Consider the following 24,165-nt stretch of genomic DNA (forward strand, 5'->3'; position numbering starts at 1 on the left):
ACCATTGAAGCCTCACCACCCGCTTTCGCCGCCATTGTTTAGACAATGCAACACACAATACCAGTAGCACAACCTCTTATCCTCATGGCCTCATATCCTCTTCTAATATATGAATCTACATTGCATGGTTCCTATGTTGCCCCACTCCTTGCAAATTGGCACCAAAAGGTTCTAAGATATCATGTGACACCACACAATAATAGTTGGCACATCTTATTCAACTACAAAATGCTTGTCGACATCATATCCATTTTGGTTGACGAGCAAATCAATAGGTCCTGCTAGTGTCAATCAAACAGTATGAGAATTCAATCCTTGTTCTAAAGAACAATTAAGCCATTGTCCCAACTTTGCAGCATTGCACAAACAATTCTTTCTTTGGCTATACTATGTTTTGTCTTCTCCAAACTAAGAATTATCAATATCTTTATCAACAATCAAACAACTCAATGGGACATTTCCCCTTTTTGTGTGGCAAGCTAGCATAACTGAAATATAATGTAGGTGCTTGCTTCTTTTGTGTTCTTATCCTTCAATCTAACATGTAGATGTCAATATTCTCTTTTACAATGAAAGATATTTTTCTTTTACTCATTTTTTTTATTGTGACCCCAATTAACCCATACTAAGAGGGTGAATGCAAAGATGGATTGGACTTCACTAGTCAAGCTGTAATTTTGGGGATTTATTTACTTGAGCACATAGGTGATAGGCCAATGGTAGATCAGGAGTGAAGAATAAGTCAACAAATGGATCATCTATCATTTGTTTCCTTTGATAGCTAAGAGGGGATATGGATACTTCAAGGGATGAATTTGAACATTTTCCATCGTAACTCATCCGTCTAATATCCTTCATGAATCGTTTGGGAATAGCCAATGTGTAGTGTGATTGACGTATTTCAAGAAAACCTGGAATCAACGTTTTTGAGGTATGACGGTGTGGAAGGGTACATATTATGGTGTTGTCTTGTGCGTCTTAGCGACTATGTATTGGGATCTAGAAATATTTATCTACAATCAATATAAAGGCAAACTTCATTTGGATTTAACTAAGATATTTAGAATTCATCTGTGTCTCGAGATTGGTTTGGTTTGGCTTCAGAAGGATTAGTAATTAACACTACTTGAGTATAGAAAATTATTCATCCTCTATATATGCACTCATCAAGGATGCAACTCAAAGGGCAATTCTTTCTCATCCCTCCCATCTATTCTTCCATCTCTATCATGTATCAATCTTTGCAGTTCATCACCCACCATTCAAGGCACAGTTAGCCATTAGCAACTAAACAAATAAAGAACTCAAAATATAAAGAATCTAAATTCAAAACAAAAAAAAAAGGGTTCAAAAAAATAATAATTCAAATGCATATGAATCATCCAGAGAACCTGTGCAATCTTAACCGGAGGAGGTTGCTGTATATAGTCACTAGACTCTGGTAAAGCATGCGGATCAGGATATTTTCTATTCGTAGGAATGGATGTGATTGGTAGGACAGGAAACAATGCTAGCGGTGGTGCAGTCAGTGGTGAAGTCTCTGGAACATGAGTAGCTGGAAGAGATGGTGGCATAGAAAGTTGTACTCCAGGTGTATGCATTCGACCCATATTTTTTGACATGCCATTACCATCAATAGTAGAAAAGTTAGAGAAACCTCCTTGCACAACAAAGTTCTCTGAACCAGACTCTTCTGACAATGGATAATTTAGTGGTTTTAGTGGTCTTTGAGTATCACATATATCTGGAACTTTAATTTCATAGGGAAATCCAAGTGCATCTGTTTGTTGGATGACTAGATCAAATCTGCTTTCTGTAGGGCCTCCAAATGCTGGATAGGAACTTTTCTCTCGTGCAAGTTGATAACTTACTTGTTCAGGATTTTTAGCATTTGGCAGCGCATAAGGGTAATCTTTTGGTGCATGAATCTCTGGGAAATCATTGCGATCATTCTGTTCAAATTGGTCTCGTGGTAAGTAATTTAATGTATTGTGTGTAGCTTGCTGTCTCTTCACAGAAAAAGGAAGTTCGTTGGTGACATGAGCTGCATTGTACCTAGTATTGGGCATAGAGACATCATCCCTATAGCTGCCGCTCTGCTGAAAAGAAACATCGTGCCTATCGTGTATTACATTTGGGAAACTATCGTATTGATTATGTCTTGCATTTGCGTAGTCCTGGACGTCTGAGCCACCAGAAGAATATCTTTTTTCGCAACGACCAATCCTGTTCTCACCCAAATGTGTATCGTAGACCTCCATTCTTTCAAAATCTAGTCTTTCACGGAATGCATACCGCTCAACCCCATAGGAAGTTGAAGGTTCTTTAAAACTCTGATGCCCTTCAAATTGACTTGGCCGCGACACTTTATTTGGGGAGAAAGAAATTGTTTCGAGAGGTAAAAGTAAACCACTTTTTCCAACCGAGTTAAACTTTGAGCCATCAGAGACGCGATCTACCCTCGCATCCCCTGGTTGACTCTGTGATCCTGCACGGGCAAATCGATCTGGCAGAAATTCGCCTTTAGATTGCATCAACTCTTCATTCAGTTTCCCATGATCTCGAATCAGATTAAGCCTGCGTGCATCCTCCACCGATATCCTCCCTGAAACAAACCCGTTGCGATCGAATAATGGATGAAGGTGGGGAGTCCCCGCTGTTGGTTCTTCGACTCGCATCCTTTTATATGAGGTCTCTCCTCCCAAAAACTCATCTTGCGGAAACCGCTGTGGCGGATCCATAAAAGGGCGGAAGATCTCCCCCTCCATGGCACGATTCACGCCCCAGGTTTCTGGCGGGTGCAGCCTCGGAGGCTGCAGCGGCGGTCGGTGGTCCCATAAAGGAGGCCGGTGCGAGAACGGCGGAGCGGGACCTGGAGGAAATCGGCGAAATTCAGGACGGTAATGGTCGAATGCATGGGGCGCCAGTGGCATCTGGATCGGCATTTGGCAGAAAGGGAAGTGGGGGGTCGAACAGATGGGGCAAAGGTGCCCTTGCGGCGGCCGAAACCTCGAAGATCCATCCATGGCGAGCTCGATTTTTTGAAGGATTAGGTCAGGAATGGTTGGGCATGCTAGGGTTTGCAAGAACTCTCACTCTTCATTTTTAGTGAATTATTTAAATATTATCATATTCATATGCACTAGGTGTTCATGTTTAACACTGATCATGTCCCACGGGATTGGCCTTGGAAGGAAAAAAAAAATCCTTCCACCCCTGATTAATTTAACTTATAATTTACCTCTTTTCCTATGATTTAGTAATGAACTCTCATAATATTTTTTACTACAATGTTTAATATTGTAATTTTGATGCAATAGATTTTGGGTGAATTCGACAGATGAGAAAATGTCATGGATATTTGATCATCTTAATACAAAGGGTCACTAAATTAGGATAAATATCCTTCTATAATTTATCCTTTTTTAAATGTGTACAATCATCTTGGAGGAACCATTAACATGACATCTTTTGATGTAATATTTAATATTATAAAAAATGGAAGGAACTCCCCAGCATAGTTGATTCAAAGAGTATTCACGGGGTGCTCAATTGGTTAGTGAATAGTAAATTTATTATAATAAGATAAAGATCAAATCTTGATTGATGCATATATTCAGAAAAAAAATCTTATACATCGACTATATTATCTTTCATTATATTCTGAGGACAAATTGTAAAGTACATAAGTATAATTATCTTTTATGGTAAATTAATTCAAGGTACATTAAATATTCATCTATTAAAATTTATCCGTACTTTCTAATATCTAATGACCTAATAAATTTTAGTGATAGGAACCGTTATTTTTTTTAGCCTCGTCCCAGTGTCCCCGTCAATCCGTCTCATGATCAATATGGAGGAGGTAAATAACGAACGGCTACTAGCCTTTGGAATAATGACTAGCACATAAGGAAAGTATTTATCTCGATTTTATTGAGATTCAAACCCCAGACCTCATTGTGACAATACCTCATGCGCTAGTCACTAGATCTATCCGAGGAGATAATAGAAACTGTTATTTTGAAAATTAATCGAGAGGTAAGAGTATGATATTGGATTATAAAATAAAAATATCTAATATTATAAAAATTAAAGGATATTTAATAATATTATATGTGCCAATTCTAAAAAATAGTCACAGTATAATAGTATTTTATCAATTTTTACTACAATTATTATTTAATATAACAAAAGAGCAATAAAAAAGTATTTTTATTAGATAGTTCATAGTACAATTATGCTGGGTAATGATATCATTATTATGATAAAAGACGAATATATTCGTCTCAACTTCCGCAACAATGACATCATCATTGAACATGTATATATATGATGGGAATAGATAAAGCCCATTCTCAAATAATCCGGATTTAATTCTCAAATATATTTATGACGATTAAATTATGGATGATGTCAGGTCGTCATGAGTCATTTGTTTATTGTGATTATTTGATGGAAAAAATATGTATATTTTAAAATTAATCAGCTGAACTGATACTTAAATCATTGAAACTAAGCTTATAAATGTGTGAGATTATATTTATTTAATATTAAACCAATGAATTTACTCATGAACATATATTTAAATATTTATTTTAAATAAAAAATATTTATATACATCCAATATAAGTTGTTGGATGCCCGATGGCAAGGCGCTTTCTGAATTTCTTAGATATCTAACACCATAAAAAAAAAAAAGTTTTTTAGACTAATTTTGTGATAAAAAAATTTATTATATAAAAGTCGTCCCCAAATTCTACGACAAAAATAATAAATGCATGATAAATTTTACGACGAATTTTATTTTCAACGTAAAATTAGTTGAAAATTTACAAAAAAAAAATCATCGCAAAATTGAGAAAAGAAGATCTGCAACGAATTTTTTTCTTCCCAAATTCAATGACTAATCCAATTTTCATCGTAGATTTTCTAACAAAAATAAATTTTGTCGTCAAAACTTAAATTTTAATATGGTGAAATTGACGACAAATTTAGTGATTCATCACAGAAATCTACGACGAATTCGTAGATTCATCGTAGAAATATATAACGAATTCATAAATTTATCATGAAATATGTGACAAATTATAATATTCTTCATAGATTTATGTGACAAATCCCTAAATTTGTCACAGAACTATGCAATGAATTTTAGGATTCATTGCAAAATCTGTGACGAGTAACCAAATTTGTCGCATAAATTTGTGTTGAATAAGGAAATTCGTCACAAAAATCTACGACGAATTCATAGACTTCTAAGACGAATATATGGATTTGTTTTCCAAATGTTTATTTCGGGAATTCATGAATTTGTGACCAATCAATAGATTTGTTGTAAATCCGTGACGAATCGTTGTAAATTCATGATGAATTTACTGATTCGTCATAGATTCTATGATGAATTGATGATAAATTACTATAAGTTTGCGACGAAAAATTTCCATCATTGAATTCATCGTAAAACGTCAAAAAAAACAAAAATAACTATTTCTGCATAGTGTCTTATGAATATAAAAATATCAAACCTGTTTAACAAATAAATCCATATACATCATATATACACATCCTATCCAACATATCATATCTAACAAAATAAAATCATACATTAAACCAAATCACAATTAATACATCAAAATAAAATCATATATCTAACTTCAAATTCGAACATCACCAAATATCTAACATCCATACATCATCAAATCTCATACATCACAAAACCATAATATTTTTTCTTAAGGAACACTTTCTTCTCCTTCTAATATTCTTTTTTTCCTATATCAAAATAAACAAACAAACAATATTATTAATAACAAGAAAGAAAATAGTATATATATGAACACAAAACTTAATACTTACTTCTTCCGATATTGATTTTCATTTTATATCAGCCTGGGTCTCACAAATTCTGTTCAAAATAAATTAATAGTATTAATAAAAAAATACAAAATGAAACTTTGACAATCAAATAATTGATATTTTAAAAAAATAATTATGAGACAAATAATATTCATACAAAAGTCATGAAGGTCATCATCATCATCATCGTGATCACCACCATCATCGTTGCCACCATTATCACCTGAATGGGGAGGAACTGAATGAAGATGTCTTATAATGTTGGCGCATAGCTCTCATTTCTTCGTCTCTTTCCAATATAATGTCCTTTCAATGTGAAACCTCTTTAGTCAAGTTATTGATTTGAATTGTGACGGTTAGTGGGGTGGGAAAAGATTTACGAGAAACTTTATGATTTTTACTTAAAGAACTCATTCCCAAAATCTTTCCTTCACTCGCCTCGAGTCATAAATCTAAATTATTCTCGACAGATGACTTAGTCTCCTCACTAGCACATGAACTCTTTTATGTTATCTCGAGCTCATCATATTTGTCCTGTATTGTAATGAATACAATTAAAATAATTTTATTGTAATAATAATTTAGAAATGCATATATTTTAAATTACTCCAAATCTTAATTGCTTTTGCTCTAGGCTCGCTCCAAGATTTGTCCTTTTTTAAAAAAAATTTGGTGAAAGTTTTTATGAATGAAGGTTCTTTCCCCATATCTTTGGTCTAAAAAAACATGATTAAAAATATTGAAATAGTCACAAATAAAAAAAATTATTGGGAGAGTTAAAAAATTAGGATAGTTAAAAAAATTATCAATCCGTCTATGTTCATCGATATTAATAGAACCTCCCGCATATATAGCAAATGAGTCTCCATAATTATAAAATTGATTTAATCTGTTTTGTTGACTCCGTTGTTTGCTTTCTTCTATTTGACCAAAATTAGTGATCTTAATCCAATTATCCTCTGTGATGCAAGGTGGCTTTTTCCTCCTAGACTTAGCATGATTCAGAGTATGGTGGATGTGATCACTACATTTTTTCTTAAAAATCTTCTTGATTTCCAATTCATAGCTAGGGTCCTAATTATATGTCCGTTGAATAGAAAATAAAACAATTGAGTATATATATCTACTTTTATTTCAGATATAAAATGAATCACTTATACCTTAAACTTGTTTCGTCATAACTCTTTTGTTGATAATGGAGTACTTGAATAAGACATTGAATACCCCAACCATTGATTATTCACGATTCTATTAATATCGTGAACAATAGGTATAAAGTTTTCGAACCTATCATAAAGGAAAAAAAGCAATGCTAAATAATTAGATCCCCAATGGTTAATGGTGACTATGAAAACCTATCATGGTCAATGGTGACTATGAAATATAATAGTAACAAGAAAAATCTGAAAATGGAAGGTAGGGATGATCATATTTATAACATCCCCAAACTAGCAATTATAATTATCCATGTCTTGTAACTAGTACAATCCAATCCAATCAATGGTTCAATAGTCTAATTATTTAATATATATTATACACATGAAGAGTATCATTGGATGCTCATTAAAGATTTTTTTAGAGTTTTACATAAATGAGAGAATGAATAATGAGCATATACTAATCTAAATGTCTAGTTGAAAAGAAAGTAGCACATCAAAACATTTTCAGAGGTTTTCATAAAATAAGAGGATGAATAAGTAGAGGACAAGTATACTAGTCCAGCATGAAATAGAATGAAATACCTAATTGATGCATATCATAACTCAATTATTATAAATAAATAAACTTGATAAAAGTTGAGTGAGCTAAATCAAACTAAGTTTTATTCCTACTTGACAATTAGACATATAAAATATTATTTTTATACTTACGAATCTCCATATGGGACTATAAACTACTGAATATCTTGCATCTAAAAAAATGAGTATCTGGTAGGAACTGGATCTGCCAACTAGTGCAATAAAGGTATTGATAAAGGTACTGCGAAGGCGAATGTGAAGGTCTTGTCTGATCAAGGGGGCGTAGGTACACTGCTAGGTGCTGACTCGCTGTGAGAACTTCGTCTACGCCTACCCCATCTAAAGGTGTTCTGAAAATTCAAAAATAGGATAAATTTAAAAAATGATGCATAATAAATAACATAAAAGAACTTACCATATTTGTTAAGAGAGAGTGTGTGAGAATTCTGTGATAATAGATATTGTTGGTGTAGTTAGCACTAATGGTCAAACTCATATTTTGATGAATGATAAATGGTTAAAGTTAGGTTCTGTTTATCTAACATTTTTACCGAGTGTACAGGAGTTGACTAATCTAGAGGACCTGATACCAGACTGAAGCCTAGTTAGGTCTGAGGACCTAATAACTAGCACGAAGTATAGATAGATCAAGGTATGATCCGATATTTGACAAGAAGTTCAATTGAGTCTGCATGACCAGATAGTTGGTCAAAGTCCAATTGGGTCTATGGACCTAGCAACTGGAGGGAGACCTGGTGGATCAAAAGACAAGTCAAGTGACTGCACATAATAAGTGAGGTAAGTCACTGGAAAAAAGTGATTCAGTGAGGATGAGTCTTGGTGAGACTATAGGCGTGGTCCAACTTAGAGTCGTTTCGAATGTCTAAACTAAGATCATGACTAGATACTAATCTTAGAAAGACATGATCTAATTAATAATGTTATTTCTTTATTATGCTAACTCGATTTTATAGGTTATTTTTCATTATTATACTAACATGAACTTGCAAGAGCTATGTACAAAATCTGCATCGGGTGAACAGTGATCCGAGACGCCTCCTATGCTTTGCAGGTGCCTCAACTGCCTCAGCTGAAGTCTCTGCGTAGAAAGGTGTAGAGGCACCTCCTGTGTGGCAGAGGCCCCATGAAGCTTGGTATGAAGGTGCCTCGGAACACTTGGAGGAGTCCTCGAGAAGATAAAGTTTATGGATACGATTTTGTGGTGCGAACTACGGACGCACCTCGGAGGTGTATTGGAGGTGCTTTAGAGTGCTTGGAGGCACCCTCGCACAAATAGAAACCAAAGATGGCGGAGGTGATCAAGTCTGAATCTTTGGGGATCATGTTTAAGGTTGGAGGTGCCTCAGATGAGGTTAGAGGTGCCCTCAATACTCAATAAAAAGCTCTGTTCGATCAGCATTAAGTACAAAACTTCCTCTCGAGCCCAAACATTCATTCTATAACTTTGTCTTCATGCTGCGAATGTACTACTGCCCTACTGCGCTGGACCATTGCTAGAGGTTTGACAACTACACATGAACACATCCGGATCTTCATCTTTCGTGTTTGTAACAAAATTACTGTTAATTTTTATTACACATGCTTAACGGAAGTGTAGCTTGTTATGCCATCTGATATCCTTTTTGTATTTGATTACTCTACTGAGAGTTTAACGGTAGAGAATTTAGTGGATTATCAGTCGATAGATTCGAGGGGTCTAGGTCTTCGAGTAGAAGTTATTGAAAGCTTTGAACCAAGTAACCGATTGTGTCATTGCCTTTTCTCGTGTTTTATTTTCTTCTACTACGCACTTTGTTTTAAAGTTTAAAAAAGCTAACCTTTTAAAATACACATGAGACATTAGATATACAAATAATTGAGCTATGAGTCTTCTAAATTTATAAATTAAAACTAAATTTACTTAAACAAAAAAATAGTACTTTATATGAAAATAAAATATCATAATTTTTTTATATTAAGATAATAAAATTTACTCATCATCAAAAATTAAAGTCCTCATTGTCATTGTCATGTCATCCTCATCGACATCCTCCTCCTCCTCATCATCATCATTAATTTCACTTGCATCCATATTTATCACTACTCCGTTGGGATCTCATAATGTTGGAATAATATATTGCTCGGTCTGAAATGTATTCGCAACTTTCTCTTGTTGATATACAATGTCTTCCCAACATTCTTCAATTTTTTTGTGCTTTCATTATACAAGCAATCCACCAATCAATTTTGTCACGTTTTAAACTAGGATATGAAGAATAAAATACTTGAATTACTTGTTGTACCAACACAAATGGTTTATATCTCTTATACAATCTTTTATGATTTATTTCAACCAAATTATACCATGAATGTACCTTTATCCCTCTAACAAGGTCAAACCAACGACACATAAATAAGATAACTCACATTTCTAAGTCAGATTATTCTACCTTTATAATTTCATCCAATCAAATATAAGAATCATTGCTTGCACCTCCATCATTGAATGACTGAACACAAACCCCACTACTCATTGTACTCTTTCCCATTCCATACTCTTGAATATAAAAATTATATCCATTTATAAAATAAGCTGGCCAAGTGTGTATTAATGCTTTTCGATCCCATGAAAGATGGAATAACATTTCTTGTTCAAGGTGAACTGATTATCATAAACCTAAAGTCAAATACACTAATTGTTAAAAGTCTGCATATGTGTAAACCAAATTTAAATTGTCTACTTATATATGATTTGAACCATTGTATAAATTCTTCTTGGCATAAGCGATCAAACTCTTGTGTCAGAAATTCAAAATATAAGTTTTCAAAAATCTTACCATAAAAAAAATAAATTATAACAACAAAAGTTACAACATGAGAAATAAAAAATATATACTAACTCGTAATATGACGATACTTTGGACAATTAAATAAAATATATGTATAGGTTGTCCATCATTCTTGACCAATTAAATATCTCTGCTTTCATGGTCCATTTGGTCAATCAAAGTAGTTAAAAATTGAGAATGCGTTCAAATTAGAATCAATAGGACCCTCATCATTTCTTTCTAGTCAATATTTTTTGCTTTGAACGTGAGACTCAAAATAATATGATGTAAAAGTTGTTACTTCTTCCACAATGTATACATTAACAATAAAGGCTTCAACTCGTACTTTATTTTTGACTTTTTTCTTCAAAAGATATAGGAATCTAATTATAATAAAATGAATTTAAATATATATTAATATATAATAAAATGAGTATATTTTTATATATTCAGATTGTAAAAGTATAGAAGATGAAAATGTAGGTCCCTTTGGAGGCCGGCAAGAGGGGAGGGGTGAATTGCCCTACAAAATAAAACCAAAAACCCTTCTCGGATATTCAACTAACTTAAAAGAACTTGTAATTAAAAAGGCAGAGACTAATTAAAACAGAAAGTAGACACAGATGAATTACTTGGTTTGCAATCAGAGGATTGCTAATCCAAGGCAAAGAAGACGCACTAATTGATTCTCCTCTGGGCGGAGTAGCCTCTTACAGCGTTGAAAGCACAGAAAGAAATAACACAAATGAAAGCACTGGATTACAAGTCGTTGCTCTTAAGCTTCTGGACCAAGGCTATATTTATAGTCTTGGTCCGGGCGCCTGGAAGGGTTCCGGGCGCCCTGGGGGGGGGGATAAATTTTATCCCCCAACGGTCGGATCGAGTCAAAACTCGATCCTGTTGAAAAGTCGATTCCGGGCGCCCGGAAGGGTTCCGGGCGCCCCGGTCGGTTCCGGGCGCCCGGAAGGGTTCCGGGCGCCCGGAAGGGTTCCGGGCGCCCCGGTCGGTTCCGGGCGCCCGGAATGGTTCCGGGCGCCCGGAGCCCTAAGGTCAACATAAGTTGACTTTTCGACTCCGGTTCAGCTTGTCTCGATCCAGCTCATCTCGGTCCGGGTCTGTTCGCTCCGGCTCTGTTTGCTTGGGTGATCTCGGCCTTCCGGAATAGGGCTCACCCGAACCCATGTTCCGGCCTTCTCCTCGAGCAGCCTTCCTTCCCAGTTTCTCGTCCCTCGAACGCCGCGCACGTTCTTCTCGTCCGCCGGTGTACTCTTCCGCGGTCACCTCGTCCCTCGGACGCACCGAGCTCGTCGGCTCTCTCCCCGTGCCGTCCTTCTCGTTAGCCGCGTCTTCCGCTCGACTTCCTGTGTTCCTAAGCTCCTGCACACTTAGACACAAGGGTTAAACAAACGCAGGACCTAACTTAGCTTGTTTGATCACATTAAAACACCTTGGGGTTCCAACAGAAAATTTTATCTTTCAAATGGATACATTCATTGAAAATGGGCAGGTCCTTCAACTTTGGTCTCATATGACAAGTGAACCAAAAGATGTTCTATGAAATCAAAAAATGAGAGTGGAAATATCCATTTCAAATTATACAAAATGATTAGAATGTCTCTCTTTAATGTCTCTATGTTTGAGTGTCTCAAAACTGTTGAGTAAATAAAAAAATACTTAACTCCATAATATCACCCCATATAAAATTTGGTAATAGTTCCTTAAAAGCAATAGGAATGAGCATTTGCATGAATATATGACAGTCATGACTTTTTATACCAATTAATTTATATTATTTCATATCAACACATCTTCGAAAATTAGAGACATAACCATCTGGAAATTTTAATGATTTTAACTATACACAAACAACACGTCTCTAATCGTTATTCAATGTATAAACTGTCTTTGGCTTTGGTTCCCTATTATTTTCATCGATATCAAGAGTTGGTCTTTTACAAAGCAGACACATATATTTTCTTGCATTGAGATAGTCTTTGTTTTTCTATTAATATTCATCATTGTATTTATCATATTATTAAAAATATTCTTCTCAATATGCATTACATCGAGATTATGATATATCAAATACCTAAACAAATACAGTAAATCCCAAAATATACTTCGTTTCATATTATGTATATTTCCATATTCATATGTTGTACCATGTAGCTCTTCAATAATAGATGGAAAGTGAAGCACTCTGTGCCAAATATCTTGACATGTCAATCTCAATGGAGGAGGTATTTTTTCAGTTATATTCCTATTGAATTCATCTTTATTCCTTTTGAAATTATGATTTACTAATAAAATTGCCTATGACAATCAAAATAACTCAGCTTCTTCCCATGTTTTAATCTAATTGACTTTGATCTCTCTATACGTATTAGGCATCCTAAAATCCTAGTAGTACTCCAATTTGATAGTATACCATAAGTCAAAAAGTTATTTACAGTCCAAAGAAAAACAGCTTTCATTACAAATATCTAATTAGTATGAACATCATATGTAAGAAAACCTTCATCTCATAATTGTTTCAGTTATGTAATCAGTGATTGCATATAAATATCTATTAACTTCTTTGAATTTTACGGTCGAGACACAACCAATGTTAAAAACATATAATGTGTTATCATGTACATCCCAAGTGGAAGATTATACCGAGTTAAAATAACAGGCCAACATGAACAATTTCTTCCTGATTTACCAAATGGAGCAAATCCATCAGCACAAAGACCTAATCTAATATTTTGAGTCTCCTTTGCTAATTTTGAATGTGTTTTATCAAAATTTTTCCACACCTCTACATCTGATGGATAACACATTAACCCCTCTTATGTTTGATGATTTGCATGCCAAGTCATATATTCAGTAGTTTCCTTTGATGCATAAAGCCTTTGTAACTTAGGAGTTAAAGGTAAATAAAACAACCGACTGTATGATTTACATCACTGTTGACTCCTTTTAGTGCTCTTGTACATAGCTTGATTACAGAATTTACAAACATCTGCATCAACATCATTTCTCCAATATAACATACAACCATCTCTACAAACATCAATTCTTTCTATCGGGAGGCCTAATTCTTTCACAAGTTTTTTCATACTGTAAAAATCACTAGGCAGTATGTGATCATGCAACAATAACTCTCTAATAACTTGAATAAAATTATTAAAATAATCTTGCGACACATTATGCTTTGCCTTGACATTCAACAGTCTTATGGTGAGAGATAATTTAGTGTGACTATCACAATTAGCCCATAATGGTTCATCAACATCACTCAACACTTCTTAAAATTGAAGATATGTTTCATCAATATCTAGTACTTATACCTCCACCAACGGTGATGTATAAGTAGTAAACATATGTTCAACTATTGGAGGATAACTAGAACTTGCACCATACATGTCAGGATTAAAATTTTGACCCACTGCATTAATTACCATCCTCTGATATAGATTTAATTGATTACAATAACTCTGATTACCACTAATTGAGACTTATATATTTCATTTATAATCCTCATCATATATGAACAATTTACCATGAGATGTCCAATTATAGTAATTTGGGGTAAAACCAAATCTACAAAGATGTTTTCCAACTTTATTGCAATGTAAAAAATTTACCATTTTGACACTTTCTAATCAGACACTTTATCTTATTTCCATCCATATATTCAACTTGACTAGATGCAAAATTAAAAAATTATGTCAACTTAGTGCTAAACTCATCAATTAAACCCTAACGGTCAGACAAATTCTTTTTATACATCCAATTTCTTTCATTCTACATTTTGTTTATTTCTAATAAATTATATTAATAAAAATAAAAATAAAGAAAATGCATTAATGGTTAATATATACTTAGTTCATATACAAATAAAAATAAAATATAACAAAGAAAATAAAAAATATGAGACTGTACAATAGGCAAATTGGTATCATTATTAAAATAAGATGAGCGGTATTTACCTAACAAAGGTAAATAAAGTGAGAGGGAGGTCACGACCGCCTGCCCAATGGCAGTAGGGGCCAATGACATCTGCCCACAACTGGTAGGGGCTAGCGACGTCCACCCTCGGTCAGTAGGGGTGAGCTGCCTCCCTCTATCATTCTTACACTAATGCTATCATTATTAAAATATATCATTTCTACACAAATGCTTTCATTTTGCATTTTGCCTATTTCTAATTAATTAAAATATGAATCAAAATTACCACACAAAAAAACTAGATATTATACTAACGATGAATATGTGAAAGTCGAAGAGACTGAAAGTTGGGGATATGTCGCTCACGCTGACCTCTGATGGACTCCATGCGGACCTGCAACACAGACTACGCCAGTGCCAAGCCAGGGAAGGGGTCTCTCGGTGTTGCCTCTCCGACGCTCAAGTCAGTCACCGACGATGAAGTGGAAAGTGGAGCAACAAGAAGACTAGCACAAACAGTGAATAGTGTGTGTATTGCGTACCTCCGCTGATGCTTGGGCCCCCCTTTATATAGAGTTCCGGTAGCGCGCATGCACGCTTCCCAAGGTGAGCATGCTTCTTAAAGCTTTCTCTGAAAAAACTTGTCAGTAAAGTGTTCCTGACACAGTATCTTAACGGGCCGAGCATATCTCTGAAGTTACAGTGGAAGTTTCCACTGTACGATCTTCTAGCTGCCCCATGCCCAGTGTCGGCGGCACCAACTCCCAAAAGGATGTCGATGGATATCAACATACTGTATGTTGGTTGGTCTTAGGAGAATCGTACCGATTCCACTGTAAAAAAATTTTGTACAAGTGTCGAACCTTTTCCTAAACAACCTATTGTGTTCTTTAAAAGTTAAATTAGGAATCGTAAACGGAACTTAACATTATTGATTCCAAATTTAACTTATCTGTTCGTAATGGTTTAGACTTGGATCGCAAGCGGAACTTAACACTATTGATCCAAATCAACCTATGTTATAAATTCAATTAAATATTAATTTCCAAAATTGGCTTCCAGGACTGCATGGCGAGGACATGACCTTCTTGGGTATGAGAGCATCCACCACCGCCTAGAAAAAGCCTTTTAAGGAAAGCTAATATTTAATTTCCTTATATAACTCTAGGTTTAACCAAAAAGAACAATCGAATCACAAATTCAAAAAATAAAATAAAAGAAACACAAATCCGAAAACTCTAGAATCATATGCCTCTTGTGTTTGGTATTTCCAAAAATAACTATACAAAAAAAACTAGTATGATGCGGAAAATAATTACTAGTTATACCTTTTTTGTAAGCAAATAACCTCTTGATCTTCTACTGTATTCCTCTTCTAATCTCGGACGTTGTGTGGGTAACGATCTTCCGAGACGAGAACCACCAAAGCCACCTTCTTCTCCAAGCAAGATTCGGCCACCATAATTCTCCAAGAGAAGTAGAGGTCCGGCCACCACCACCAAGCTCCAAGGGATGCTAGAAACAAAGTCTCCTTTCTCTCCTTCTTCTCCTAGCTAGAACCGGCCATCAACAAAAGCTCCAAGTGAAGATGAAACCCGCCACTAAAGAAGAAGAGAAGAGGAGAGGGAGAACCTCTAGGACCGGCCACACCAAGGAGAAAAAGAGAGGAAGAAAAAGAATAGAGTTCTCTTCTTGAAAGCACCTCTACCCCCTCTTTTATAATCCTTGGTCTTGGCAAATAAGGAAATTTAAATAAAAACTTCCTTAATTCTTTTGACATGAAAAAAAATTATTTAATTAAAAATAATTTTTTCTTCTCAATTGTAATGGTCGGCCACATCTTATTTTCCATCAAGGAAAGTTTTTATTCACAAGAATTAAAACTTCCTAATTTGTTTCCGGAAATTTATAAAAAATTTCTCCAATAATTTTTCCCTTCATGGTGGTTTGTAAAAAGGAAATTTTATAAATTAAAATATTTCTTTTAAACATGTGGATTATTTTCAAAAAGGAAAGTTATCTCTAAAAATTAAAATCTCCTTTCAATCTACAAATAAGGAAAGATATCAAATCTTTTCTTAATGTTTTGTAGAAACTTATAAAAGAAATATTTTCGACACTAGGGGGCAGCTAAGGTAGCGGATCTACCTTTATAAAAGAAATATTTTAATTTTTAAACTCTCTTTTAAATCATGAACATAGTTTAAAAAAGGAAAGTTTTTTCAAAATTAAAATCTACCTTTCAATCTATAAATAAGGAAAGATTTCAAATCTTTTCTTAATCTTTTATAGAAAGCTTTTAAAAAGAAAGATTTAAATTTCAAACTCTCTTTTAAAACCATGATATCCGCATAAGAAATAATTTTAATAAAAATATCTTTTTATTTTCTATGTGGCCGGCCACACCTAGCTTGGACTCCAAGCTAGGGTCGGCCACTAATCTTGGCTCTATCCTTGGGTCTTGGCCGGCCCTAGCTTGGGTTCCAAGCTAGCTTGGCCGACCTCCTTGAGTTGGGTAAGTAGTGGGTATGTGGTGGGTATAAATCTCTATATACAAGAGGCTACGATAGGGACCGAGAGGAAAAATTAGTTTTGGTCTCCCGATGAAATTAAGCTTCCCGTGTTCACCCCGAACACACAACTTAACTTCATCAATAATAATTCATACCACTAAAGAATTATTATTAAACTACCGCACTAATCCCAAATTATATTTTGGGTTCCTTCCTATTATGAGTGTGTTAGTCTCCCTGTGTTTAAGATGTAGAATGTCCACTAATTAAATGAGTTACTAACAACTCACTTAATTAATATCTTAGTCCAAGAGTAGTACCACTCAACCTCATCGTCATGTCAGACTAAGTCCACCTATAGGGTTTAACATGACAATCCTTATGAGCTCCTTTTGGGGACATTATCAACCTAGATTACTAGGACACAGTTTCCTTCTATAATCAACAACACACACTATAAGTAATATCATTTCCAACTTATCGGGCTTATTGATTTATCAAGCTAAATCTCACCCTTTGATAAGTTAAAGAAATAACTATTAAATATATGTGCTTGTTATTATATTAGGATTAAGAGCACACACTTCCATAATAACTAAGGACTTGTTCTTTTATTAAGTCAGTATAAAAAGAACTTTTCTTAAATGGTCCTACTCAATACACTTAGAGTGTACTAGTGTAATTTATTAGTCAAGACAAACTAATACCTAATTACACTACGACTATTCCAATGGTTTGTTCCTTTCCATCTTAGTCGTGAGCTACTGTTTATAATTTATAAAGAACTGATAACACGACCTCCTGTGTGTGACACCACACACCGTGTTATCTACAATATAAATTAATTGAACGACTACACTCAGTATATATAAATGTAGACACTTGACCAATGTAATTCTTATTTCTAAATAAATGTTTATACAAAAAGTTAGGCTTTTGGTATACACTCTAACACTGTACTGCTTGGTCGAGCGGGATGGCCGCTCGGCCTAAATTTTGCCGCTCTAATGCACCGTCCGATCGGTCAGAACTTTGCTACTCCCGTGCGTCTACTTGGCAAAAGTTCCATTCTGCAACTATCGAGACCCGTTGCCAGGCCAAGTGGGGTAGTCGCTTGGCCGAAGCCTGTTACCAGGCCGAGTAGGGTAGCCGCTCGGCCGAAGTTGAACTCTGCTCATCAAACTCTGTGTTTGGCCGAGCAGAGTAGCCGCTCAGCTTGGCTTCTGCACCTTGTCTCCCTTGAGCGTCGGTTGTTTGATTACTCCGCTTGTCAAAGGGGGCGCGTGGGTCAGATCCTTCTCCCCCAGTCGGAGCATACTTCGCCCGACCGACCGATGCCATCTACACATTGACCGCATTGACTTTGACCTCATTGACCTTCGCCATGATAGAGGAGTGGGGCCCTTTATCATCACCGCATCAACATGTATTTAGTTCACATACAAATTAAATGAAAATATAACAAATGAAATCAATAACATGAAATAATATACCAAATAGAGGTCAACAAAGATGTCGAGTGTCTCTCCAAACATGTCTAATATAGATCTGCAATAATAATATTACATAGTCAAATATACAGGTCAAGAAATACAAATAGGCTCATGATGAACAATATTACAAGGTTGGAATCAATTGATAAGTCTCAGCCGGCTTGGCCCTACATAAGGTGAGGCAAGGTAGCCCTTGTTGGTCCCCTGACGGTTATCAAGAGAGGGGGAGGGGGGGGGGGGGGGGGGAATTGCCCTGTAAATAAAAATGCAAACCTTTCTCGACTTTTCAAGTTAATCTAATAAATATTTGCATAAACAGAATTAAGAAGTTAATTAAAAAATATGAGGCAGATCTTTTATTTGGTTTACAATCAGGAGATTGCTAATCCAAGATGTTGAAAGCTCACTAAAGTCTTTATTGGGTGGAGAAGCCTATTACAGAAGTTAAAGCACCGAATTACAACGCTAAAATGAAAGTAGATCCTTTGCAAGTGTTCTTTTTAGCTACTGGGATCATGATTGTATTTATAGCCTAGATTGGGGCACCTGGAAGGGTTCCAGGTGCCTGAATGTGGATAGAACTTTATCCGCATCACATCGAATCGTAACAAGTGGTGTCTCAATAAACTTTTCGGTTCGGGCGTTTGGACCCGCTCCGAGCGCCCAGACCCTATTAAATTTGATTCGTAGTTTTGGGTGCCCTCGGCACCCGAAGTGGTCCGAGCGCCCGAAATCGTTCCAGGCGCCTAGACCACAGTTAATAGCAAGTTAACTTTTCGTCCGGCTTCCACTCCAGCCACTCGCTTAGGTGAGTTTGGCCATCTAGAATAGGACTCATCTAAACGCATTTTTTGGCATTCTTCAGCAACCTTCCGCTCCGACTTCTCGTTCCTCGAAAGCGCAACGCACCTCCTTCTCGTCTACCAGCGTACTCTTCAACAAGGTCTCGTCCCTTGGATACACCGAGTCCGTCGACTCTCTCTCGTGTTGTTATTCTTGCTAGTTGCGTCTTTTGCTTAACTTCCTGTGCTCCTAAGTTTCTGTACACTTAAACACAGGGCATTAAACCACAACAGAACCTAACTTGACTTGGTTGATTATATCAAAACTATCACAGGGTACTTACAATCTGCCCCTTTTTATATGAGCAACTCAAGTTAAATTGGGGTAAACTGAAAATAAATAATAGTAAAAATGACAAGTACATATTTTGCATTTAAAGAAAAAATATGCAAAAATAAAAAAATGTATCCTCCCCCTAGACTTAACTTTTAATTCTCCCTCTTTGATCATATTAAAAATAGGGATAAACAAATGAGAACAACTTGAAATGAATTCAAAATAGAGTGTAAGGGATAATACTACAATGACTATCATCCAGAAAATCATGAAGTTTAAATTACGAAAATTTGGATTTTTAAAATTTATAAACCAATTATTTAAAAAATAATTTAAAAAATATTTTCAATTATGCAAACATTCTGGAAATTTTTATAGCAGTAACACCGACATAATCAAAGTTGTGAAGAAAATTTCATTAAATTATGAAATTGATTTAAGTATAAATAAAATATTTTCTAAAAAAATATATTTTAAAAAAATATTTAAAATAGTTTTCAAACTCAAAAAATCATGAAATTTTTTTTTGAAAATGTAATAGAGTATGCATTTTTATAGAAAAATAAATTTCCAATAATTGAATTTTTGAAAAAAAAATTATATTAAAAATTTATATTTAGATAAATAATTCAAAAAAATGCACCAACGGTTAAAAATTTTCTTAGACAAAGAAAATGATAAGTGATATGGGTTTTGATAAGAGGATCCCTTTTTAAGAGGAGAAGGGGAGAAGGAGAAGAGAGGATGAGGAAGGCTGGAAAGGACGAAAGGAGAGGCCGCCCGGAAAAGGTTATACCCGAATGATAGATCGGTTAGGAGCGATAGAGGGGGGGTGAATATCGCGCTTTTAAAAACTTTTCTTTGACCTTTTAAAATCAAAGTTGTGCAGCGGAAAATAAGAAAGGGGACAAAGTTGTTTACTTCGTTCGGAGCCTAGCTCGACTCCTACTTGAAGGCCCGCGGTCCTTGACCACACCGATGGACAAACACTATAACCCTTCTTTTCGAAATCTTCGGAAAGAAGCAGTGCGTACAATATGCAAGATAGTAACACCCTACTATCTTGTAACAATTTAAGTACAATCACTACAACAAAAGTGACTTTCCGCAGCGCATCATCAACGGCGTACAATTAAAGTGCACCGTTAATAATCGTTTTTACGGCGTGCACAATTATGTGCGCTGCGAATAGTATAATATTTATACAAACGACAGCGTGCAGAAAAAGTACGCTGTCAATAAACTTTTCAACGGCATGCAGAGTGTGCTGTTAAAACTTAATATTAACGGCATGTGGAGCGCGCTGTTAATAGTTCACTACAATAAATATGACTTTCTATAGCACGTTATTAACGACACATTGTTAGGGCATGTCGTTAATGATAATTTTTACGGCGCGCTCAATTAAGTGCGCTACGGATAATATTATTTTTTTATAAACTGCAACGTGCAGAAAAATATATGCTGTTAATAAATTTTTTTATGGCGTGTAACATACATTGTTAATATTTAATATTAACAACACATTTTTTTAAATATAAATATTAACAGCGTGTGCAAAATGCACTGTTAAAAATTAGAAAAAATGTAGTACTTTTGTAACCCAATGTACCACACCAGAATTAATCCGTGAAACCCTTCCTATGCCGCCGCCCATCCCTTCGCGCCTTTGCCTCTGCCCAAAACCCTATGCACGCCACTGCCCTGCGCGACTTCGACTTCGACTTCGTCTTCCTCTCTGCCCTTCGCCTCCTTCGTCCCTAACGCTAAGGCGACCTTCACACTACCCTCGAAGATGAGAACGAGGAGGAGGTGCCAAAGAATGGGGAGGATTTCGATTTTGACGGAGCCGTGGCGGAGAAGGCAGCCGGCACGATCGGGGTCAAATTAGGGTTCCATGGGAAGGGACAGGGAGAGGGATTGGGTGATCGAACTCATTGTTCTCTAGCTCCTTCCTCAACGCCAACGGCCAGTCGGACGCGGTCGCGAAGGTGGGCCGGATCTACTCCCGCGGCCTCCTGCCTCAGCTCATCTCCTTCACCCTTTATTACCCAATGCAACGATTCCTATAGGCTCAAAACATCATCAACCCCATGGCCGTCATCGTCGTCGCCGTCCTCCTCTTCCATATCCTCATCTCCTAGCTTGCCGTCTTTGTCCTTGACTTCGGCCTCCTCGGCGCCTCCATCACTCTCAGCATCCCTTGGTGGGTGCTCGTCCTCTCCATTTGGCTCTACATCATCCTCATCCCTTCCTGCAGGGCCACCTGGACTGACCTCTCTATTAAGGTCTTCACCGGCATCTGGCTCTTTTTCAAACTCACTGTTTCATCAACCATCATGCTCATGTAAGTCAACCCTCCAACTTTCTCCCCCTCTCTTCCTCTTCCCCCTCGCTCAAACTCACATTCATCATAGCTTGGAGATTTGGCACATCCAAGGTTTCGTACTGATCACAGGCTACCTCCTAAATCCAGAAATCTCACTCAATGTCATATCTATCTGGTAATCAATGACCACACAGCTTATCAATTCCTATCTAAATTTCTTACTGACAGTGTGATCGATTCCAGTGCAAATTAGTGGAATTGGGACTTCATGATCATGCTCGGCTTGAGCAATGCCGCAAGGTTTGACGACTACTGCACTTGCATCAATCTCCATGAATCATTCACTAATAACCAGAGGTTGTTTGTTGAAGTGTGAGGATAGGGAATGAGTTGGGGGCTGCTCATCCTCGAGTCGCTAAGTTTGCAGTCCTTGTTATGGTGACGACCAACTTAATCCTTAGCTTGATCATCAGTGTGTTGGTCCTCATACTGCACACGCTCTTGCGCAAGCTCTACACCAGCAATCATTAATCTAACTCCTCTACTTTCCATCTCCATTTTCTTGAATGGAGGTTTGTCAATTCTGTCTAGTACAACATTGATCTAAAATTCTATAATTATTTTTTTTAATGGACGACTAGCTTCAAGTGTTCACGAGGATGGATGATGTAGGAGTTGCTATTGGAAGTGGGTGGCAAGCCATAGTGGCTTATGTAAATGTGGGTGCTTATTACCTGATTAGACTTCCCATCGGCATTGTTTTTAGATTCAAGTAGTTTAGCTACTACTGTAAGTGAAAACTAAGATTTAAATTACTCTTTTGATCTGTTTTGATTTAGGAAAAATATTAAACAATTGTTTTTGATGCTGCTGTGGCTCAAGGAATATGGTGGGGATTGATCATTGGAGTCTTTGTTCAAATGATCTCTCTCATCGTCTTAATTGTCAGGACAAACTGAAATAGAGAAGTTCTCAAACTGCTGCTCACCCATGAAACACTTTTTTTTCATAAAAAATTATCAAAATTTTCATTGTCTAAAAATGGTGATAGAATTTTTTCCCTCTTTTAGCCTAATGAAATAGGACATATGAGAATGACCTCTGTTTGCAAGTGGACAAAGCGATCAAACGCTTGAAGCATACTGTTGATGAAGATACTTTAGCGATAGTCGGCGACATCAAGTGACTAGTCAGCAAAGTTAAGTTTTGTGAACATTTCGTGTAGTATGTGATTTACACTGAAAAAGAATTCTTTCATGTTGTTCAGTCACTTTGCTTATTCTTCAAATCCAGAAATATATTATACTTTTCTAGCAACTTCTGTAGTACAACTTAGGCATAGGAATAACTACTAGACTTACTAATGTAGCTGCATATGGTAGTTGCAGGTCTAACCTTCTGTTGTATGAATCTAGACTTGGGATGATTAGGTTTTGGTTCAAGTATTCTTGTTAGGTTTTGGTCCATAGTAAGCTACATTATCATTCTCTGCTTGAAATGGAATCACATAATTAGTTGTTACATTTCGATTTAGACCATTTTTCAAGATATACTTATTGTTCTTGTGAGATGTCATATTGATCTATTTGAAATGGAATCACATATTGTAATGTATGTTTTTTTAGTATAGTTAGCAACTTCTATGTTCTCTTTGTGCAACTACTTTTGAGATTCCAACTTACTTTAATTTGTTGTGTAAATACATATTGTAAATATTCACATTTGCAAGGCATGATATATTATTAGTTTGGGTGAAAGACAAGGTGCTTCCCTCTAATTTTCAATCTAACTGTTTCAGATTCTTTACACACCTACAAGGTAGAAAATCTGCAAAAGCTTGGTGAAGATGAAGAATATGCTCGAATTATGGCAAGACTAGAAGAACTAGAAAAGATAGAGGAGCTTGAAAATAGAAATACTTCAAAAGATAACACTCAAAAGAATGAGCACAGTTCGTGATGGAGATGGGGGTAGCAAAGCTAGAGATAAAGATAAAGATGAGGACATTGAGGTTGGTCATAGTCTCTCGACATCAGATCATAAATATGAAGCTGAGAGATGAAGGCTAAGATAGAAGTCTTGAAAACGGCACAAATACTTGTGGCAAGTGGAATACTTGGATGCATTTTAGATTAAAGCAGTGTTGGAACATTGTTGACAGGGAAATCTTTGATTGTTAGAAATTCCTGATTTTTGTACTTGACTTAGAGAAATTTGTGAGCTTTGTAAAATTATTATTAGATGAATAAAAGTTATGTATTCACATTTTTATTATATTTTATAATTTTTTATTTCTATTTTAAGTGATCAATAAATTATGATAATTTTTAAATTTTAAATTTAAATTATATA

General features: G+C 35.8%; 1 protein-coding gene and 1 pseudogene across 1 annotated transcript in view; one reads left to right on the plus strand and one right to left on the minus strand.

Annotated features, from left to right (window-relative positions):
- Positions 1–3,120, minus strand: part of LOC122038622 — a 44,896-nt gene extending 41,776 nt beyond the window's left edge. The window contains exon 1 of the mRNA XM_042598449.1: positions 1,392–3,120. Coding sequence (XP_042454383.1) covers positions 1,392–3,026 — 1,635 coding nt within the window. The 5' untranslated portion in view covers positions 3,027–3,120. The remainder of the gene's footprint in view (positions 1–1,391) is intronic.
- Positions 3,121–21,412: 18,292 nt separating this feature from the next.
- LOC122038623 lies at positions 21,413–23,797 on the plus strand (annotated as a pseudogene).
- Positions 23,798–24,165: the final 368 nt, after the last annotated feature.

The sequence above is a fragment of the Zingiber officinale genome, chromosome 1A (genome assembly GCF_018446385.1).
Source record: "Zingiber officinale cultivar Zhangliang chromosome 1A, Zo_v1.1, whole genome shotgun sequence".
Taxonomy (NCBI): Eukaryota; Viridiplantae; Streptophyta; class Magnoliopsida; order Zingiberales; family Zingiberaceae; genus Zingiber; species Zingiber officinale.